Below are 22,093 nucleotides of genomic sequence, written 5' to 3' on the forward strand. Positions count from 1 at the left end.
CTCTACATTAAAAGTTGGAAATGTGGGAACGGGTCATCTCATCCATGAACGCCATGTTCCCTGATGGTTTACATATGCGTTCATCATGATCCATTGCACCTCGTAACACAACAAGCTTCTTAATACTAATATAGAAGTATACTTTTCTTTCTTCATACATGCATACAACATTGTGTAAAATAATCATAGTCTAAAAATAAATAATTTCCTACAATCCTCCAAAATCAGAGCAAGATAGGAAGTGTAAGGTGCTTAAAACCAAAGACTTCCAATGAGTTAAATCACTCAATTATCTCTCTCTTTGGTTATTCTTATGAAAGATCCTTACATTTTGAGAAACATATTAAATTGGATGTATTCTTAAATGTTTTGGTAAAATGAAATTAACAAATCATTGAAACGACTTGCATTCATTTTTATTAAGTACGTGTTGGCTGTTTCTTTTATCAATTTCAATTCACCCCAGAAATGTTTTTTTTTGCTGTGTGGTTGAGTGTGTAAAACTCCGATTAAATTACAATTAAATATACAATTTTACTGCCCCAGAAGTAGGGGGTTCAATTCCTGCGTCCGCCTGTCCCACTTTCATTCATTCTCTGTCTCCTCCTGTTTCTAATTTGTCTAAATAAAGCTATAACAAAATGAAGGTGTAATTTCCCAAGAAATTAAATTACAATTAAATATACAATTTTACTGCCCCAGAAGTAGGGGGTTCAATTCCTGCTTCCGCCTGTCCCACGTTCATTCATTCTCTGTCTCCTCCTGTTTCTAATTTGTCTAAATAAAGCTATAACAAAATGAAGGTGTAATTTCCCAAGAAAATATTCTCCGTAGACTGTAAACTCTCCTTCCAGACTCACATCAATCATCTCCAATCCAAAGTGAAATCTAGAATTGGCTTCCTATTTCGCAACAAAGCATCCTTCACTCATGCTGCCAAACATACCCTCGTAAAACTGACCATCCTACCAATCCTCGACTTCGGCGATGTCATTTACAAAATAGCCTCCAATACCCTACTCAACAAGCTGGATGCAGTCTATCACAGTGCCATCCGTTTTGTCACCAAAGCCCCATATACAACCCACCACTGCGATCTGTATGCTCTCGTTGGCTGGCCTTCACTTCATAATCGTCGCCAAACACATTGGCTCCAGGTCATCTACAAGACCCTGCTAGGTAAAGTCCCCCCTTATCTCCGCTCACTGGTCACCATAGCAGCACCCACCTGTAGCACGCGCTCCAGCAGGTATATCTCTCTGGTCACCCCTAAAGCCAACTCCTCCTTTGGTCGTCTCTCCTTCCAGTTCTCTGCTGCCAACGACTGGAACGAACTACAAAAATCTCTGAAATTGGAAACACTTATCTCCCTCACTAGCTTTAAGCACCATCTGTCAGAGCAGCTCACAGATCACTGCACCTGTACATAGCCCATCTATAATTTAGCCCAAACTACTACCTCTTCCCCTACTGTATTTATTTATTTTGCTCCTTTGCACCATATTATTTATATTTGAACTTTGAACTTTCTTCAAACTACAAATCTACCATTCCAGTGTTTTTCTTGCTATACTTTATTTACTTTGCCACCATGGCATTTTTTTGCTTTTACCTCCCTTATCTCACATCATTTGCTCACATTGTATATAGTCTTATTTTTTTTTTCTACTGTATTATTGACTGTATGTTGTTTACTCCATGTGTAACTCTGTGTTGTTGTATGTTGTCGAACTGCTTTGCTTTATCTTGGCCAGGTCGCAATTGTAAATGAGAACTTGTTCTCAACTTGCCTACCTGGTTAAATAAAGGTGAAATAAAATTAAAAAAATTTAAAAAATCATCAATCAATATTTAGGCTATAAACCATTTGCATTTCTTAACAATTTGATTGTATGAGAGACACAGTCTGTAAAATAATATTTTGTGTGTTTTGATGCTGCCTTTTACATGCACTGAAAACCCCAAAAGGTGTTTTTTGTTTTCACAATACTTAAAAACACCAATATTCAGATTGAAGAACCAATTTGGGTGTTTGAGAGTACTTCTATTATGTTTTAAAACCCTTTCTGTGTATCGTAACATTTATACTGGGTTTACATTCAAACACCCTCCAAACACAAGTTCTCAGGTTAGATGCACCCATTTTCATGGTTTCATTACACAATTATGGTGTTTCAAGACTGTCTATTTTTACAGTGTAGGCTATTCAAAGTCGAATACAAATGCACTATAATTGTAGGCTTAGCCGCCCTGCACAATTGATGAACAAACAGCATCGCCTAGGCCTATACATCCTCTCCCAGACTCATGAACAGAACGTTTGGAACGTAGCATAAGGTAACTAGTCAATCCAGTATGCATAATAATACAGTCCACACTCAAAGGTGATTACTATAATTTGTTTACATTTTGGAGCATATGCTAGACCAATGATGTACCAAAGACATCTTGAATCAGTTTTTTTTAACGTTTTTCTCCCATGCGTAGTAGGCGGCAGGCTATGTATAGTATAACGGCACAATCATTATTTTAATTTAAGGGTTTTTTTCGGGCTTGGGCTCATAGACTTATGCGTATGCGTAAGCTCTAATATGCATATGAGGGTTTGAATTAATTATCACCTTAGAAAGCGCTGCCCATTTAGTTATGTTAGGCTTTGAAACAACATTTCAAGCTGTTGTTGAACTTCTTTCTTCAAATTGATCTATCACAGTGACGTGAGTTTTAAAAGTACGTTATTGTTTGATGATAAGTGTTTGATGTGCTTTTCGATTGGATTTCTATTGATGTCAGAGTGGTTTGAGGGACAATAGAGCCCTGAGTACCAGGCCATTAGGGTAGTTAGCGAGTTGGGTACTGCCAACGCATGTACAGAGTAGGGCTGTTGCGGTGACCGTATTACCGCCACACTGGCGGTCACTAGTCATGACGGCAGTCAAATTCCACGTGACTGTTTAGTCACGGTAGTTAGGCTGCTCCAAGCTCTGATGTTGCTGATAGTCATTAGTAGCCTACCAAACTTACTGCCTGGTACTCAGCACTCTATTGTCCCTCTAATCATTCTGACATCAATGTGAATGTAATCGAAAATCTAATCAAACACTTCATGAGAGCCCATGAGCTCATGTTGCGCTACATTTCTATACGCTATGCAATTGCGCAAGAATGTTTGATGGCCTCTATTAAAAAGAGGAGGATCCCATCAGCTTTCTATAAGCTAGGCCTACTATATTTATTTCTCAACTTCCTAATATTAAGCACATTCCTTATCTTTACAAGAGCAGTATAGCCTACCTGGCTGGCATGAAAATGAACCATGGGAAAAGCGTCCTCCATTCGCTATTTAAGTGCATTGATGACATGTATTATTTCCCGCTGCTCCTGTTTCGAGACAGGTGCATGATAATGGTCCATTCTAAATCAAAACAAATTTCACACATATATTATTTAGTATATGTAAGACAAGATTAAATCAAGAATAGTCTGATGGGTGATAATATTAGCCTATCTCTTGTGAATTATATATTATCACTTGTGAATGGGGTCCAGCATAAGGCAAGAAACAATGCCCTTTTTTGCGACTTTTTCAAATCATAGTCACACACCTCATGTAGCCTAGCCTATATTTTGATAAGATTTGTATCACAACTAAAGTGGCCAAATAACTTCTTAAAATGAAGCACATTAATCCGCTTTACAAGGGGTTTACAGCCTAACTGGCATACATAAGGAGCGATTGAGTTTCAAGTTTGGAGAAGATAATTTCACCATAAAAATGCACCTTTATAATAAAATCATTACATGCATAATCACATTCGCAGTCACTTTTGATAATGGTGTTTTTCTGCTAATGGAACATTCTTGCTTATAACCTACTGCCATGTGCGCATTGCTACAGTTATAATGTGAAGAAATACCCTAATAGTTTGTCAACAATTAAAGCTAAACGTTTTTGGGATGCTAGTAGTTGTATTAATTTGGGATCTATCGCATCCTACAACTGTCCCAGACTATGTTTGGAATATTTATTTCTCGCACAGAATAAAATAGGTCAACTTATGTACTATGGACGATGGTAGATTGACATAGGCTAGTGCTTTTGCTGTTCGTTTGGCTGATGAAAAGTAAATGTGGACAGTTCTTCCAATATCTTCAATAAGCACCTCGGAATTGGATAAGGACGCACGCAGTTGCGTCCCCGATATGTCGGTCTTCACTTGTAGCCTGTGAGAAAGACCCGATCACGTTATGGAGAGCCATGTGAGTGAGAGGTGCTTCGGAGCACGCAGCACTCAGGGAGAAGGGCACAACGCAACACTCCGGGCCAAGGGCACAACGGTCACTGGTCGCAAAAGGCATGGATTTTTTTAGGGTGCATTATGGCCACACAAAGGGGATGCCACCGTAAATTAAGCATATAGGAGTACCTTTTTTTTTTTAACTGTTCAACACAGAATAGCCTCATGTGCGCACTCCCTCAAATCGTTTGGAGAAAATATCCATTCAATTTTATTCATCTTTGTTCAATTGTATTCTTCATAATATAAAATAATGCCACGGAATTCTAAGTTATTTCGTGACCGCCACAGCCCTAGTCCAGAGTGCATAAAGGGAGATTACCGTAACTCAACGGTCACGTGGAATTTTACTGCGGTCATGACTCGTGACTGCATGTGTGGCGGTAATACGGTCACCGCAACAGCCCTAAATGCGACACATAATGTTCATAACACATTTATAAACCATGGCAGCTGAATTCTCACCTCCAGAGCACAGATCCCGAAGGAGAAGATGTCAATAGCATAGTCATCCTCAGCCACTAGACATAAGAGAACAGTTGGAATCAATATGTAAGATAATGACTGTCTAGTCACAGCATGTTGAGAAATTCCATAGATGCGGTAAAGAGGTCAATGGAACGCAGACCATGGGGGATAGAAGGATGCTGTATTCGCACACATTCAACAAATCTGATCGAGGAAAGTGGATATTCGTCAAATCCGTCATGATTGATGTATTGTAACAGGTCCACAAATGGGGTTACTAAAGTCTGATTTGGATATATTTGGCTGTTTTCGCTGCATAACATTTACAAGTTGTAAATGTTATGCAGGAACTCCCGTTCCTATTAGCTGTTAGCATTGCTAGCATACAGAAATCGGTGGTCAATGTCTTTTTTTACCTGTAATGCAGTTGATTGATGACGATGACATGAACATGTATTGGGGTTGACATCCATACAAGCATTATACACAGATTTTCACCTCAACATAGTGTGAAATACACATATGTAACCTTTATTTAACTAGGCAAGTAACCTAAATGTAGGCTTAACTATAAACAATAGCTTAAATGTAGGCGTATTTTGCTGGGGGGCAATGAGGAGATTTGGGATCTTTCCCCAACGTGCTTCCATGGCATTTCTAAAGTTTTGGAGTTCCAATGACCTCTTTTCCCGCATCTATAGTGAAACTGGCAACCCATAAAAGCAAGAAAGGCCAATATTCATTCAAGCGTCTAGGATCAGTTTAGCCTCTTAGATCATAATGAATAAGATTACATGAATAAAAAGGACCTGATCCTAGAACAGCACCCCTACTCTGAGATGCTTTATGAATACGGGCCCAGACATAATAGATATAGAAATAGAGGAAGGCTCAGTAAAACACTCACAGCCATATTCAGGAGAGAAGAAGTGCAGGTTCCTCTGTTCGTCTCGGTTGGGGCGGACTTTACCATGAACACTGGCCTCCGGAAACACTAGGAGGGCAAGATAGACAGATAAGAAAATTTAACCCAGACACCAGACCACACAGAATATTGTGACATTCACTGAGAATAAGACATGCAGCATGTTATATGGTTTTTACCATTCACAAACAGCCGGTGCCATACTGTGGATAGAAAAGAGCAGAGTATCCAGTATTAACTTCAGTGGCATAGAACGACAACAACAATGACAATACACCTTCGGGTTTATTGTATTACACACAATGTATAGGAGTTTGCTAGCATGCAATGCTAACTGTTATTGCTACCATTTATTCAGATAAAGCTGTCAAGTCACAATTGAGTTGTTCCTAAAGGCCATGCCACGACAGGGTTAGGTATATGTTAGGGTTAGGTTAAGGTTAGGTAGAAAGTCTTCACTGTATCAGACCTGAGCCAATCTTGATGAGGCCATTGTGTTGGATAAAGATGGTGTCACAGGTCAGGTTGCCATGGATAATGGGCGGTTCACAGGAGTGCAGGTAACTGGTGGTAAATAACACGGCAATCAAGTGACTGAACACTTTGGGTCTCCAATTCCAACTCTTGCCCCCCGGAAAACTACGGCACCATGATTAGTAGAATCCCGGGACCACCCATATGTAAAAAACGTATGCACGCATGACTGTAAGTCACTTTGGCTAAAAGTGTCTGCTAAATGGCATGTATTATTATTATTATTATTATTATTATATTAATCAGATGTGTTACTGCTGGACTGGAACAAAAGCCTGCATACCCATTAGCTCTCCATGACAAGCGATGAAGCCCTCAGTCCTAGAGTAACAGTTCACACTGCCACTGAAAATAATAGTGGGGACGAGAATGTTATCGGTCTTACCTGAGGGCAGAGAGAATTTGGGTACACCATCGCTTCCAAGCCTGGAATACATAACAGAGGGAACTGCAGACACTTAAAAAGTGGGATATGATTGAAGTTTGCGAGGATAGAAAACGACTTCAGTATAATCCCCTAACGTCTGACCAGGGACGGGTTCAGTACAAGGTAGCAAAACATTTTGAAATGTACAAAGAAAATGTGTGTTTTTATTGGAAATATAGTGTTCATGTTGTACCTCCCTGTTTTAAGTGTTTCAAAACGTATAACTCACTGACTCGTGTCACAGCCAGCGGTCAGAAGTTATTTCCCCAATAGGAGAAAGACACTGACCTTGACATTCATGGTCTTATGGTTTTTCTTGGTTTTCTTGAGAAACTGCTTGAGGCTGCCTGAGGACATGTACTCTGTGATAAAGATGACCTGTCCAGCAGATAGCAGAAAGAGATACTATCAGGGTGCAGACCAAAGCAATCGATCCCAGTTCATAGATACTGTCAGTGTGCAGACCAAACCAATAGATTTGGGTTTCAGAGATAAAGAGAGAGAGACATTTCCTAAGAGAATGAGTGAGAATGACAGGCCATAGAGATTGATCTAGATAGCAGACTTACCCGAGCGCCACTCTCTTTCATGTCCAGCCAGTACTTATGGAACTTGACTATATTTGGGTGCTCAACTTGCATCAGGTTTTCAAACATCTCTTTAATCTTCTCCTGAAAAAGAGATGGAGTGGGGAGAGGTTTGGGTACTTACGAGTAGCACAGATGGTTCGCCAAAATATGCACTTTTAAACCATTGACTCGTACTTCCATTTGTGTGCTCGCTCTGGAGAATGGAAGTACATCGAATGGAACATACAGCCAGTGACAATAGAAACTCGGCCCGCGTCCCAAATGGCACCCTATTCCCTATATACACTGAGTATACCAAACATTAGGAACACCTTCCTAATATTGAGGTGCACCGCCCTTTGGGGAAACTGTTGAGCGTGAAAAACCCAGAAGCGTTGCAGTTCTTGACACAAACCGGGTGCGTCTGGCACCTACTACCATACCCTGAATGGCAAACATACACAATCCATGTCTCATTTGTCTCAAGGCTTAAAAATCCTTCTTTAACCTGTCTCCTCACCTTCATCTATACTGACTGAAGTAACAATTGACATCAATAAGGGATCATAGCTTTCACCGGGATACACCTGGTCAGTCTATGTGATGGAAAGGCAGTGTTCTTAATGTCTTGAATACTCAGTGTAGTGCACTACTTTGACCAGAGTCCTATGAGCCCTGGTCAAAAGTAGTGCACTATGTAGGGAATAGGGTGCTATTTGTGACAACCCCCCTGTCCAACTTTGCCGTACCTCCTGTGCCTTGAAGACCTTCCTGTCAATGAAGAGCACCTCATTCCACACCACCTCGACTCCCTCCTCTGTGTCCATGGCCAGCGACGCACTCTCAACACCGGGGACATTACCTTGACTGATCTGCAGGGGGAGACAAACACACATGAGAGCTCTCACAAGCACCGCAGACGCTATAACTGAAGAGGAACAACCATAAATATGGCATGTGGGTTGTTGCAGACACTATTTACTACATGTAGCCGCTATCATGAATAATTTAGATGTTTCCGAATCAGCTTTGTATGGCCTCAAAAAACCTCACAGGAGATCTAGAATGACCCTGCATGGGTAAGATTCCCATCTATTTTGAAAAGCTATAGATCCCGATTTCAAATCCTAAATGGGGACCGGTTTTCATTCATTAAATGGACGGATATGGATCTTATGTAAAAAGCACTGATAACGTCTGACTACTAAAAACCTTATGCCCTGACCATCTGTGTCAGGATGATGTAAAAAGACAAGGGGGTGAGGATCAGAGACTGTCGGAGTGAAGAGATGGGATTAATGAAAGAGCGAGACAAGGGGGGATGGGACAAAGAGCAAAAGGCAGAGATCGGGAGTAGGGGATTGGGAGATGAGCGATGGAGAGAAAGAGAAATTGGGAGTGAGGGATTGGGAGAGGGCGAGCCAGAGGATGAGATAAAGACAGAGGCAGAGAGTGAGGGAGGGAGGGAAAGATTTGTGAGAGATGGAGGGGGAGGGGGAGCCGGCTGCCGGGAGCATGTGCTGCTATCAGACTTATGAGGACACTGAGTCAGGGAAAAGGCCAGACTGACTCGGAGCGGAAACAGCGGCAGCACTTTTTTTGCGTCTGTGTTCCAGAGTCTGGCAGAGCTGACAGAGACAGACAAGCCCTGGGCTCCCATTCATTCCCCCTCAGATTAGCAGGGAGAACGCATTGACACAGCACTGAGATGACTGCTCAACCCAGAATACAACCAAAGAACACACTGCAGCTCAAAGCCTGAGCTAAACACACACAAGCTAACTTATCCCAATCTCTTTTCCCCTGATGGACAGATAACACCTAAAAAGCAAAAGAGCATCACATAGGTCAAACCTGTTCTTTACAGATACTGGTGGGCATCCTGCTCGTCTCTATGGAGACCGAAGAATTCTGAGCAGTAGAAAGAACATCCGTTACTATGACACCGTCACAAACAGCTACACATCTGGTGCAACATGCTATTTCGTTTTGGGTGTCCTGTATTAAAGTTACTCGTTAAGTGTTCATAAGCAGTCAAGTTATGATTGAATTAACTATTAACGTATTGTTAAATAGTAATTACATAGTAGTAGCGCATTAGACATTTTCATAGGCGCCATTCACGAAATGAAAAAACTCACACAGTTATAAATGGACTAAAAATGGCCTCTTTCACCACGGTTAGTCAACAAGCCAACACCCAATCAACTGCCATAAATATACAGCCCAGATGACAGCAGCCTGCCACATTGGTATCCTACCAGGCTGCTTTGGCCCAAGTGAGGTTGCAACACGATGTGACCACACAATACGCTCTTAATATCACTGTTATGCCCCTGGCTAGAGCAAACCATTATCTGAGGTGTACACAGTACACACCCTATCCATTTCATAGTTAAAACATTATTGTAAACACTGTTGGCTTTGTCCACAACACAACCAGCTGTGAGGTTCCAATACTCTCCTACTCGAAGTACGGAGAGGCCTAATCGAGAGGGGCTGCAGTGGGGAGATCTCTCTCTCTCTCTCTCTTTGTTCTACTCCTACTCAGTGAGGTATGATAAACTGATTATGGGGCAATACAGGGCAGGAAGTAGGAACACAATGCTCTGACATAGTGACCCTAATGGAGAGCCAGGGCTGGCTGGGAATTCCCAGCTAAAGCATGTCTACTGGGGCTACACAGGGACTCATGTTTGGGTGCTGTTGTATATTTTCTCTGGGTGTTACGAAACAGTCAGGCCCCTGTGCTGGACTTGGCTCCCGGAGTGTTTGGTGGGGTGGAGGGGTAGGGTGCTCAGTCAGGGTAGGGTGAAACTAGTAAACAGCCTGTGATTGGCTGCCGAAGGGAGGTGGGTTAAGCGTGAGGAAGAGGTCGGTGGGTTCACGTCAAAACAACACAAACATCTACGTGAATGTTTTGCTGAACGGACAGATTATCAGATAACAGAGGTCATTTCGGTAAATCTGTCCGGAAGGCTTTCTGTTGTTTGGAAAATCTATTTAGTTTGATAGATTTACTACATGCTTGTTTATTTACATTAACTGTACCAGCTCATTTCCTGATTCTAATAAACAAGGAAACTGGTCAGCTACATTTTAGACAGCTTTGAGTTATGTTAGTATGGATAAAAAATGATGATCATGATCTCTCGGAAGTTGATAAAAAAAAAGACGATCTCGATAACATGAATTTTCATATTGTGCAGTTCAGGAGTAGGTCCTACCTCTATCTACAGGAATCCACAGACAGTCAGCCACAGGTAAGCCTTGGCGTGTGACTGTCTGAGCTCAAGTGATCAGCACAGATTACCCGCAATCCTCCGGCCCGGGGCGTTACCCCTAGGCCACACCGTTAATACACACTGTCCGTATGAGGTCAGGGGCTGTGCGTCCCCCGCGGACGTTGGTCTCCGACCCGCAGAGCTATGTCACAACGGGACACAGACTATCGCGTCTCAGGGCTATGATTTATACATTATAGTAGGCATAAATAGGCTTGTGGAGGCCCATCTCTGGCTCCACTCCAAACCCTACGTTAGGGCTGCCTCCCAAATGACAATCTAGTCCATATTGCGCATTACTTTTGACCAGAACCATATGGCTACGGGCCCTGGTCAATAGTAGTGCACCAAAAGGGAAAGCGGGTGCCATTTGGGACGAAGTCCGGTTGACTAAAGATCTGATCTCAGACCTCCCTGGACATAGCCTGATTACAGATACACTCCTGGGAAACCCACCATTAGAGCCATCCTCAGTACACACAGAATGAGGAGGAGTAAAAGCTCATTCACATGTGGCACAAGGCCAGCATATTGTCTCTGTGTGTGTGTTAGAGACAGGGTGCTAGAATTAGTGCGGTGAGTCAGACAGAGAGGAGATAATGGAGGGAGGATTAGGGGAGAGGTGGAAGGGAGGATGTTAAAGGCCCTCTACAATGTGTCAGCTCGTCACTATCTATGGCCCTGCAGTGGGCGTCTCTGTCTCTGTACTGACCTGTAGTCTCACTGTAGCAGAGAACAAATGAAAGAGTGCCGTTGTCTGAGGGAGAAACAATGTAAGCGTGTGGGTCCTAACAATAACAAAGCACTCAGTCTCCCCACTCTACCATGTTTCTCTAGCTCTCCGCCTCCACCTACACCAATTTGAATACCAGATGACGAATCAGAGTAGGCCTACTGCACGACTACATTTAGTTACGTCAACTTAACATTAATAGTAGACTTGATACAGACCATTGAGACTGCTGCAGCCAGAAAATCTGCTTTACACCACACTGTGCGGTGCTGCCGTACAGTAGAGTATGTACATGAGGGAGTCTGTTTCCATGGTTTTCTGCCTTCTCTCTCTGAGGGTTGGCTGGGACCAAAGCAGAGCACGCATCAAAGAAGTGCCTCGACTCCTTTGTTACGAAGATGACTGTTGATGTGTGGCACACAGAACAGTGATTCCCAACGCCCTGGCAATGCAGATATAGAAGAATGGGTGGAGAGGTAGAGGAAGTTTGGCGCTCTTTTTGTTCTGCGATTCACTGGTTTTCCAACGAACAATTCCAGTGACAGTCTTTACTTTGACAAAATATTTTGTAATAATACTAAATGACTTCCATCACAACACTGCAAACCAAGGAATAACTTGAATGATATATGGAAAGTAAAACCATTTCCTAACATTGAATTTGTCATCGCTTAGCTCAGTCTCATTGTAAAGCTCATGTCCCTTCAAGAGGATTGGCCCATTGCCAGGACCTACTACCAATTACCAAGACCCACTACCAATTACCAAGACCCCCTGCCTTACTCGGTGACCTTCACAATCTGGACAGGTCACTGCGAATTTAGTCTAATGCCCGTCCAAATAGAAGACTCTGTCCCTGTCAACTTCACGAAGAAATGTTATGGAGATAAGCTGACATCAAGTTTCACTTGTTAATTTCCTTAGAGGCCATGTCAAGAATGGAATGTAGGAGAGCAAGGCATGCTGGGAGATCTTAAGTCCTGAGTCAGTAGTACCAAAGCTGTAACAAAACACTGAGCCGTTATTACACTCAAAACACACTGCATGATGGAGGAAGCCTTGTTGATGTTGCCTGGAGAGCTTGAGTGGGAAGTGGAGACCGCAAGATTCCTAATCATTCCCCAAATGGAAAACGGTCTATTTGTAACACCACTCAAATCAACTATTTGAAAACACACAACTTCTTAAGTGCTTGGACTTGCAATAACATGTTGCAAGAATGTTGACAGAACAGCCTTTCTGAGTTCTTGAAAAGGTTCCCAGAACATTTCATTAAGTTGTGGGTACATTACAAGAGATAGGTTCCCATAACACAAAATATGCACAGTTGTGAAGACATTCATACAATGTTTAAATTAGGTTGCACAGGACATTCCCTTAATGTTGTAAGAATGAAATATGTCAGTTTATGACAGTGAGAGACAGAATAACAACCAAAAAATACAGAAAAACACATGTCAAAAATGTTATAAATTGATTTGCATTTTAATGAGGGAAATAAGTATTTGACCCCCTCTCAATCAGAAAGATTTCTGGCTCCCAGGTGTATTTTATACAGGTAACGAGCTGAGATTAGGAGCACACTCTTAAAGGGAGTGCTCCTAATCTCAGTTTGTTACCTGTATAAAAGACACCTGTCCACAGAAGCAATCAATCAATCAGATTCCAAACTCTCCACCATGGCCAAGACCAAAGAGCTCTCCAAGGATGTCAGGGACAAGATTGTAGACCTACAAGGCTGGAATGGGCTACAAGACCATCGCCAAGCAGCTTGGTGAGAAGGTGACAACAGTTGGTGTGATTATTCGCAAATGGAAGAAACACAAAAGACCTGTCAATCTCCCTCGGCCTGGGGCTCCATGCAAGATCTCAGTTGCAATGATCATGAGAACGGTGAGGAATCAGCCCAGAACTACACGGGAGGATCTTGGCAATGATCTCAAGGCAGCTGGGACCATAGTCACCAAGAAAACAATTGGTAACACACTACACCGTGGAGGACTGAAATCCTGCAGCGCCCGCAAGGTCCCCCTGCTCAAGAAAGCACATATACATGCCTGTCTGAAGTTTGAATCATTCAGATGTTCATTGGCAGAGGACAACTGGGTGAAAGTGTTGTGGTCAGATGAGACCAAAATGGAGCTCTTTGGCATCAACTCAACTCGCCGTGTTTGGAGGAGGAGGAATGCTGCCTATGACCCCAAGAACACCATCCCCACCATCAAACATGGAGGTGGAAACATTATGCTTTGGGGGTGTTTTTCTGCTAAGGGGACAGGACAACTTCACCGCATCAAAGGGACGATGGACGGGGCCATGTACCGTCAAATCTTGGGTGAGAACCTCCTTCCCTCAGCCAGGGAATTGAAAATGGGTCGTGGATGGGTATTCCAGCATGACAATGACCCAAAACACACGGCCAAGGCAACAAAGAAGTGGCTCAAGAAGAAGCACATTAAGGTCCTGGAGTGGCCTAGCCAGTCTCCAGACCTTAATCTCATAGAAAATCTGTGGAGGGAGCTGAAGGTTTGAGTTGCCAAACATCAGCCTCGAAACCTTAATGACTTGTAGAAGATCTGCAAAGAGGAGTGGGACAAAATCCCTCCTGAGATGTGTGCAAACCTGGTGGCCAACTACAAGAAACGTCTGACCTCTGTGATTGCCAACAAGGGTTTTGCCACCAAGTACTAAGTCATGTTTTGTAGAGGGGTCAAATACTTATTTCCCTCATTAAAATGCTAATAATTTTATAACATTTTTGACATGCGTTTTTCTGGATTTTTTTGTTGTTATTCTGTCTCTCACTGTTCAAATAAACCTACCATTAAAATTATAGACTGATCATTTCTTTGTCAGTGGGCAAACTCAGCAGGGGATCAAATACTTTTTTCCCTCACTGTACATTTTAACTTGTCTTGGAGGTCTTCAGAACAAAATATATTTAACAACATTTTCAGCATGCAAATTTGTAGTTCTTTAAAGTATAAGAAAGCAGATTGGAAAACACCCCCGTTATGTTTCTCTCAAGATTTGAGGACTGTATTGTAGGTGATATAGAGACACAATGCATTTTTATTTCATTCACAGGACATTTGAACAGCATTTAATCATACAAACACAAGCATAATTTTGACACGTCATTTGTTGACTATCTGCACGTGGGGTTTGAACCTGCAATATTTGGTTCCCAAGCCAAGTCTTTGGTTCCCAAGCACCACTAGGGAAGCTCTCGTATATCTTATTTTTTCAGTATATAGCCATGGCAGTATGGTCAATCAAGAATTCCATGCTTCCTTTTTTAACCTTCTTAGACATAAGTAACCCAGGACAATACTGGTAACTGGGTTATTCACCATCACTTCCCCCATCCTCTTTATATGCTGCATACGTCCGGGTCCATACTTAGAAAGTATCCAAGACTATGAGTGCTGATCTTATTTTTGCTTTTCTGATCATGACCATATAAAGTGTCTCAAAGTAAGAATTATATTGGGAGCGTTTGACAGTCGACAAGTTTTGTGTTTTGGGAACATATCTTTTGATGTCCCCACAATGTTCCCACCAGACTCTTCCCAAAACCCTAACGAAACATTCTGGGAACCATTAAAGAACAGACGAAATGTGCTATGGGAACGTTCTTGGAACATCAGGTGAATGTTTTTTGCACCCTTAAAGAAACATAGCAGAATCATCCGCATCATTCCCTCTCTTTGTTTGCTGTCTCCAGTGTGTTGTGCTTCCTTTAGTACCAGAGTTACAAGATTACACTAGCCACATTGTCCTTGTTCCCCTTGTCTGCCTTGTGACAAAGCTCTGTATTTAGAGCGCCAGTGGGGGAGAGAGATGACTAAAACACAATCGCATTCTAGAAGTTAAAAGTCATCTGGTCTACGATGTGATAAGCATTAGAACGAGTGTTGAACAGCCACTTTATATAAGCCAATCTGCTCAGTCTGGCGAAAAGGAGTCTTTGATCTCATCTCCACCTCTAAAAGAGATGTGGGTGTCTTCGTTTTCACATATGATGTGTGTGCTTGTGTGTGTGTGTGTCTGAACATACCCGTGTGTGTGTGCTATTGTCTCTCACCTCTGGTTTATTCATGCGAAGGCCTTCCTTTCCATTCTAACACCTCAGTGGTCTACTGCTCACTAGACACATCCAGAACAGAGCACACCAATCTATGCAGCTTTTACTGCGGCCAAGAGGAAAATACTAAAGAAAAAGAAGGGTTGTATCTAGTTGATTCCTTTAAAAGGGTAGACCTCTTGAGTTTGGACCGAAGAGATCAGGTGCTCTTAATTGATTGCAATCATCTAGGCCGACAAAAAGAGCACGGACCAAAACACAAACACTCTCGCACTCACAAACAGTCTGGCTAGAGCAGACTGCCGGTACTGTATGTGGATTAGCAAATAATGTTCACTATTGATGATTGTGTCTGATGTGGCATACACATTAAGCCCTTATCTGATTAAGTTCTTAGAATATTTTGATTTATAGTCTCTACGTTGCTCTGAGATCCATCCTTCCCTGTGACTCGACCATATTAGGCATGATGAATTGGTGGTACCAGATAAGCACATTAGTCACCAGCACCAGGGCATGTGACAGAAACACAACTGTCGTCAAGAGACAATTTACAGAGAATACGCTATAGGCATAACCTACTACAGACAGAAAACACCCTGCCTTATCACAGAGAAAAACCTAGAACCATGCTTGGCTTTCTTTGTGGAAGGCCATCGTGACAGGGACATTGCTCTTTTGTATAAGGGAGAGATACCGTATCAGAGGTTGGCGTATGTACTATTAAGACTAAACTCGGTGTTGATAACGAGGCCTAGGCTCGAGAGGGATAACTGGGCCCAAAATCTGTCTTCTCCAGCAAGAGGCGTTAATTTATTTATTTTTCACTCACCAAACGAGGAGTTTTTGTACGGAGGTCAATGAGAGGGTCGAATTTGGTCAACAAAAAAATGTAATGGCTTATTTGCTACGTGTGATTTATTTGATCGAATAGAAGTTTTGGAATGCTTAGGTTGTTACGAGTGTACTGACATAAGTAGGCCACCTGACATCCCGGCAACTTTTACAAAAAACACTTTATATCGGAAATTGTGCCTGTTGTTCACACGCGCATCTGCCCTCTCATTGGCTAGAATGGTCCCACCTGATCTTGCCTCCTCCCGACTGCCTTCCATTTTTTAAAGCGGCCACTTGAGTATCTGGTCAATTTAATGGATAATCGGTGGTGCTCGTCAAGACTCCAAAATTGAGGTTTAGGTTGTCCTATGTGCTTTAATCAAGGATTCCATTTAGATTCCACAGACAAAACTAGGTGTTGATGATGATTAGGCTTCTGTTTGTGCTCATCAAGTCTCAAAAATTGAGGTTTAGATTGTTGCTCCTGCTGTGACAACTCAAGGGTAATGAGCTCTTTGAGCATATGTCGTTTTTAATGAAGCAAACATTTCCCGAATCAAAGGGGTTTCATCGTTCCAGCCCCCACAGGATTCCCATATACCAAGTAATAGTGATAGGCATTCCGAGTCTTTTCGGTGAGCCGGATCTTTTGGCTCTGTTCACCTAAAAGAGACGTTTATTAGGCTCCCAAATGACACTTTGTTCAGAAGTCCTTCAATGTATGAAAAGTACAGTGTAACGCTGAAAAAAGTTGTCTATCATTATGAAGGATTGTGAAATGTGGACAACAAAAAAACATGTCCCTGACGAAATTAGATTGCTTGCAAAAAAAAATCTGATTTTGTTTTTACACATTGCAAAAAAGCGTGGATAGAATGAGGCTCTCTCCCCACTACCTACTGTTCCCGCAGTGAAGAATTACCATCTCCAGGGAATCTTTTAGAACTGATCTACAGATAATCGTTATCTGGAGCAACAAAAAAGGCTGTATGCAAATCAGGGTGCCAAATGAAAGGCTCTTTCACAGATTCAGTTCTCGATGTTCACCAAAAAAATCTGTTCAAAAAGAGCTGTTCGCGAACGACCCATCACTTCCAAGCACAATGGGAGATCTAAATATAAGAAGTCTGGAGTGGATTATTGCACATAAAATCAAAGTTCATTGGTCGCATACACAGATTTGCAGATTTTAATCGCAGGTGCAGCGAAATGCTTACATTTCTGTGTTACCAGAGGACTTTAGCTCCACAGATAAATTATTAGACTGTATTAGTGATTTAAATACTTGGATGGCTCACAACTTCCTCCAGCTAAAGAGAGAAAATCGAGGTGCTTATTATTGGAACCAAAGCACAGAGAGAGAATCGGGCAGTACATTTTAATTCACGGTTAAAGATAAAACACCAGGTAAAAAACCTAGGTGTCATTTTAGATTCTGAACTCAATTTCGAATCACCCATTAGGAATGTGACCAAAATAGCTTTTTACCAGCTGAGGAACATTAACAAGGTTTCTATCTCAGGCTGATACAGAGACTCTCATCCATGCTTTTATTACAATCAAGCTTGGTTACTGTAATGCTCTCCTGTCTGCTCTACCCAAGGAAGCCATTGGTCAACTGCAAAACATACAGAATGCTGCAGCACGGGTACTGACCAAGACCAGACAGAGAGCATATATTATACCGGTTTTAATGTCTCTGCACTGGCTGCCTGTGAGTTTTAGAATACATTTTAAGGTTCTTCTATTGGTTTTTAAATCAATCCACGATTGTGCACCCCAATACATATCAGACATGCTTTTAAGTTATGTACCCAGTAAGTCCCTCAGGTCCTCTGGCACTGGCCTTTTAACTATCCCAAAGCCTAGAACCAAGAGGCATGGAGAGGCAGCCTTTAGTTATTATGCCCCCTGCCTCTGGAATAGACCAAGAGAATCTCAGGGGGGCCGAAAAACACCTTTTTAGCTTTGCTGTTCCTTAGGGTGCTTTTAAATGTTTTTTATCCTCTAATGTTTGTTGTGCAGTAAATATTCCTGTTTTTATTTTCACCGTTTTTTATTTATGCTTTTTCCTGTAAAGCGCAATGCGTTGCATTCATGTCTAAAATGTGCTATATAAACAAAGCTGGATTTGAACAGTGCAGTAATACCTAGCAATACAAAACACTATCCCAAAATATTTAAAAAATAAAGAAATATCAGAGCGAGCAATGTCTTTCAAAGATAATTAGTAAAAATCCAAATAACTTCACATATCTTCATTGTAAAGGGGTTAAACACTGTTTCCCATGCTTGTTCAATGAACCATAAACAATTAATGAACATGCACCTGTGGAACAGTCATTAAGACACTAACAGCTTACAGCACACCTGTAATTGGGTAGGCAACTAAGGTCACAGTTATGAAAACACTAAAGAGGCCTTTCTACTGACTCTGAAAAACACCAAAAGAAAGATGCAGAGGGTCCCTGCTCATCTTCGTGAACGTGCCTTAGGCGTGCTGCAAGGAGGCATGTGGACTGCAGATGTGGCCAGGGAAATAAATTACAACGTCCGTACTGTGATACGCCTAAGACAGCGCTACAGGGAGACAGGACGGACAGCTGATCGTCCTCGCAGTGGCAGACCACGTGTACCTGCGGGACAGGTACAGGATGGCAACAACAACTGCCCGAGTTACACCAGGAACGCACAATCCTTCCATCAGTGCTCAGACTGTCCGTAATAGGCTGAGAGAGGCTGGACTGAGGGCTTGTAGGCCTGTTGTAAGGCATGTCCTCACCAGACATCACAGGCAACAACGTCGCCTATTGGCACAAACCCACCGTCGCTGGACCAGACAGGACTGGCAAAAATCGGACTGAGCTTGTTGTCATTGCAGGCAATCTCAACGCTGTGCGTTACAGGGAAGACATCCTCTACCCTCATGTGGTACCCTTCCTGCAGGCTCATCCTGACATGACCCTCCAGCATGACAATGCCACCAGCCATACTGCTCATTCTGTGCTTGATTTCCTGCAAGATAGGAATGTCAGTGTTCTGCCATGGCCAGCGAAGAGCCCGGATCTCAATCCTATTTAGCATGTCTGGGACCTGTTGGATCAGAGGGTGAGGGCTAGGGCCATTCCCCCCAGAAATGTCCGGGAACTTGCAGGTGCCTTGGTGGAAGAGTGGGGTAACATCTCACAGCAATAACTGGCAAATCTGGTGCAGTCCATGAGGAGGAGATGCACTGCAGTACTTAATGCAGCTGGTGGCCACACCAGATACTGACTGTTACTTTTGATTTTGACCCCCCCCCCTTGTTCAGGGACACATGATTCCATTTCTGTTAGTCGCATGTCTGTGGAACTTGTTCAGTTTATGTCTCAGTTGTTGAATCTTGTTATGTTCATTCAAATATTTGCACGTTAAGTTTGCGCTGTATTTATATATATATATATATATATATATATATATACAGTGCAATCGGAAAGTATTCAGACCCCTTGACCTTTTCCCCAAAAATGTACGTTGCAGCTTTATTCTAAAACTGATTAAATTGTTTATTTCCCTCAATCTACAGACAATACCCCATGATGACAAAGCAAAAACAGGTTTTTAGAAATTTTTGCAAATGTATTAAAAATTAAAAACAGAAATATAAAAAGGCACAAATACAACATGTACATATGTATTCAGACTCTTTACTCAGTACTTTGTTGAAGCAACTTTGGCAGTGATTACAGCTTGAGTCTTCTTGGGTATGACGCTACAAGCTTGGCACACCTGTAATTGGGGAGTTTCTCACATTTTTCTCTGCAGAACCTCTTAAGTTCTGTCAGGTTGGCCGGGGAGCGTTGCTTCACAGTGATTTTCCGGTCTCTCCAGAGATGTTCAATTGGGTTCAAGTCCAGGCTCTGGCTGGGACACTCTAGGACATTCCCGGATTTGTCCCGAAGCCACTCCTGCGTTGTCTTTTTATTTTATTTATTTATCCGTTATTTTACCAGGTAAGTCTCATTTGCAGCAACGACCTGGGGAATAGTTACAGTGGAGAGGAGGGGGATGAATGAGCCAATTGGAAACTGGAGATTATTAGGTGACCATGATGGTTTGAGGGCCAGATTGGGAATTTAGCCAGGACACCTGGCTGTGTGCTTAGGGTTGTTGTCCTGTTGGAAGGTGAACCTTTGCCCCAGTCTGAGGCACTGAGCGCTCTGGAGCAGGTTTTCATCAAGGATCTCTCTGTACTTTGCTCCATTCATCTTTCCCTCGATCCTGACTAGTCTCCCAGTCCCTGCCATTGAAAAATATCCCCACTGCATGATGCTGCCATCACCATGCTTCACCGTAGGGATGGTACCAGGTTTCCTCCAGACATGACGCTTGGCATTCAGGCATTCAATCTTGGTTTCATCAGACCAGAGAATATTGTTTCTCATGATGTGAGAGTCCTTTAGGTGCCTTTTGGCAAACTCCAAGCAGGCTGTCATGTGCCTTTTACTGAGAAGTGGCTTCCATCTGGTCACTCTACCATAAAGGCCTGAGTGCTGCCGAGATGGCTGTCCTTCTGGAAGGTTCTCCCATCTCCACAGAGGAACTCTGAAGCTCTGTCAAAGTCACTATTGGGTTCTTGGTCACCTCCCTAACCAAGGCCCTTCTCCCCTGATTGCTCAGTTTTGCCGGGCGGCCAGCTCAATGAAGAGTCTTGATGGTTCCAAACTTCTTTAATTTAAGAATGATGGAGGCCATTGTGTTCTTGGGGACTTTCAAAACTGCTGACATTTTTTGGTACCCTTCCCCAGATCTGTGCAGACATTTTTTGGTACCCTTCCCCAGATCTGTGCCTCGACACAATCCTGTCTCGGAGCTCTACGGACAATTCCTTCGACCTCATGGCTTGGTTTTGCTCTGACATGCACTGTCAACTATACACTACCGTTCAAAAGTTTGGGGTCACTTAGATATGTCCTTGTTTTTGAAAGAAAAGCAAATTTTCTGTCCATTAAAATAACATCAAATTGATCAGAAATACAGCGTAGATATTGTTAATGTTGTAAATGACTATTGTAGCTGGAAACGGCTTTTTATGGAATATCTACATAGGTGTACAAACCATCCTTTCAAAGCACTTCATGGCTACAGACATGTAGTCATTTAGGCAGGTTATCTTGGTGTTCATGGACACAGGGACTATGGTGGTCTGACCCTTTTTGATGGTTCATCTGAGGGCATAGTGGGATTTCTTATAAGCGTCTGGGATAGAGTCCCGCTCCTTGAAAGCAGCAGCTTAGCTCAGTGCGGATGTTGCCTGTAATCCATGGCTCCTCTGGATGAGCATTTTCTTGTTTGCTTATGGATTTATACAGCTCTTTGAGTGCGGTCTTGGTGCCAGCATTGATTTGTGTTGGTAAATAGACAGCTACAAAAAATATAGATGAAAACTCTCTTGGTAAATAGTGTGGTCTATAGCTTATCATGAGATACTCTACCTCGGGTGAGCAAAACCTCGAGACTTCCTTAATATTTGATTTTGCGCACCAGCTGTTATTGACAAATAGACACAGACCACCATCCCTTGTCTTGAACGGAGCTCATAGTCTTGAACGGAGCTTATCCATTTTATTCTCCAACGATTAGACGTTGGCCAATAGGACGGATGGTAGAGGCGGGTTACACACTCGCCGACGAATTCTCACAAGGCAACCGGACCTGCGTCCCCTGTATCGGCATATTTTCTTCATGCGAACGATGGGGATTTGGGCCCGGTCTGGTATCTGAAGTAAATCCTTTGTGTCCAACTCGTTAAAAAAATCTTTGCCCAGTTAGAGGTGAGTAATCGTTGTTCTGATATCCAGAAGTTATTTTCGGTCACCATTCTTCTCTCATGGTCAGTCTATGTCAGGGTGCACTTTCATTTCTTGGCCCTATCACTACACAGCTGATTCA

At 42.5% G+C, this 22,093-nt stretch overlaps 1 protein-coding gene across 1 annotated transcript in view; it reads right to left on the reverse strand.

Annotated features, from left to right (window-relative positions):
- LOC115195748 (nuclear receptor-binding protein 2) overlaps window positions 1-22,093 on the reverse strand; it is a 63,017-nt gene that overhangs the window by 20,559 nt on the left and 20,365 nt on the right. Inside the window, exons 2-9 of the mRNA XM_029755949.1 lie at window positions 7,971-8,093; window positions 7,222-7,323; window positions 6,941-7,030; window positions 6,611-6,651; window positions 6,161-6,255; window positions 5,871-5,894; window positions 5,674-5,760; window positions 4,764-4,819 (exon numbers count right to left, since the gene is read on the reverse strand). Of these exons, the coding sequence (XP_029611809.1) occupies window positions 4,764-4,819; window positions 5,674-5,760; window positions 5,871-5,894; window positions 6,161-6,255; window positions 6,611-6,651; window positions 6,941-7,030; window positions 7,222-7,323; window positions 7,971-8,093 (618 nt within the window). The remainder of the gene's footprint in view (window positions 1-4,763; window positions 4,820-5,673; window positions 5,761-5,870; window positions 5,895-6,160; window positions 6,256-6,610; window positions 6,652-6,940; window positions 7,031-7,221; window positions 7,324-7,970; window positions 8,094-22,093) is intronic.

Source organism: Salmo trutta, chromosome 6, assembly GCF_901001165.1.
Source record: "Salmo trutta chromosome 6, fSalTru1.1, whole genome shotgun sequence".
Lineage (NCBI taxonomy): Eukaryota > Metazoa > Chordata > Actinopteri > Salmoniformes > Salmonidae > Salmo > Salmo trutta.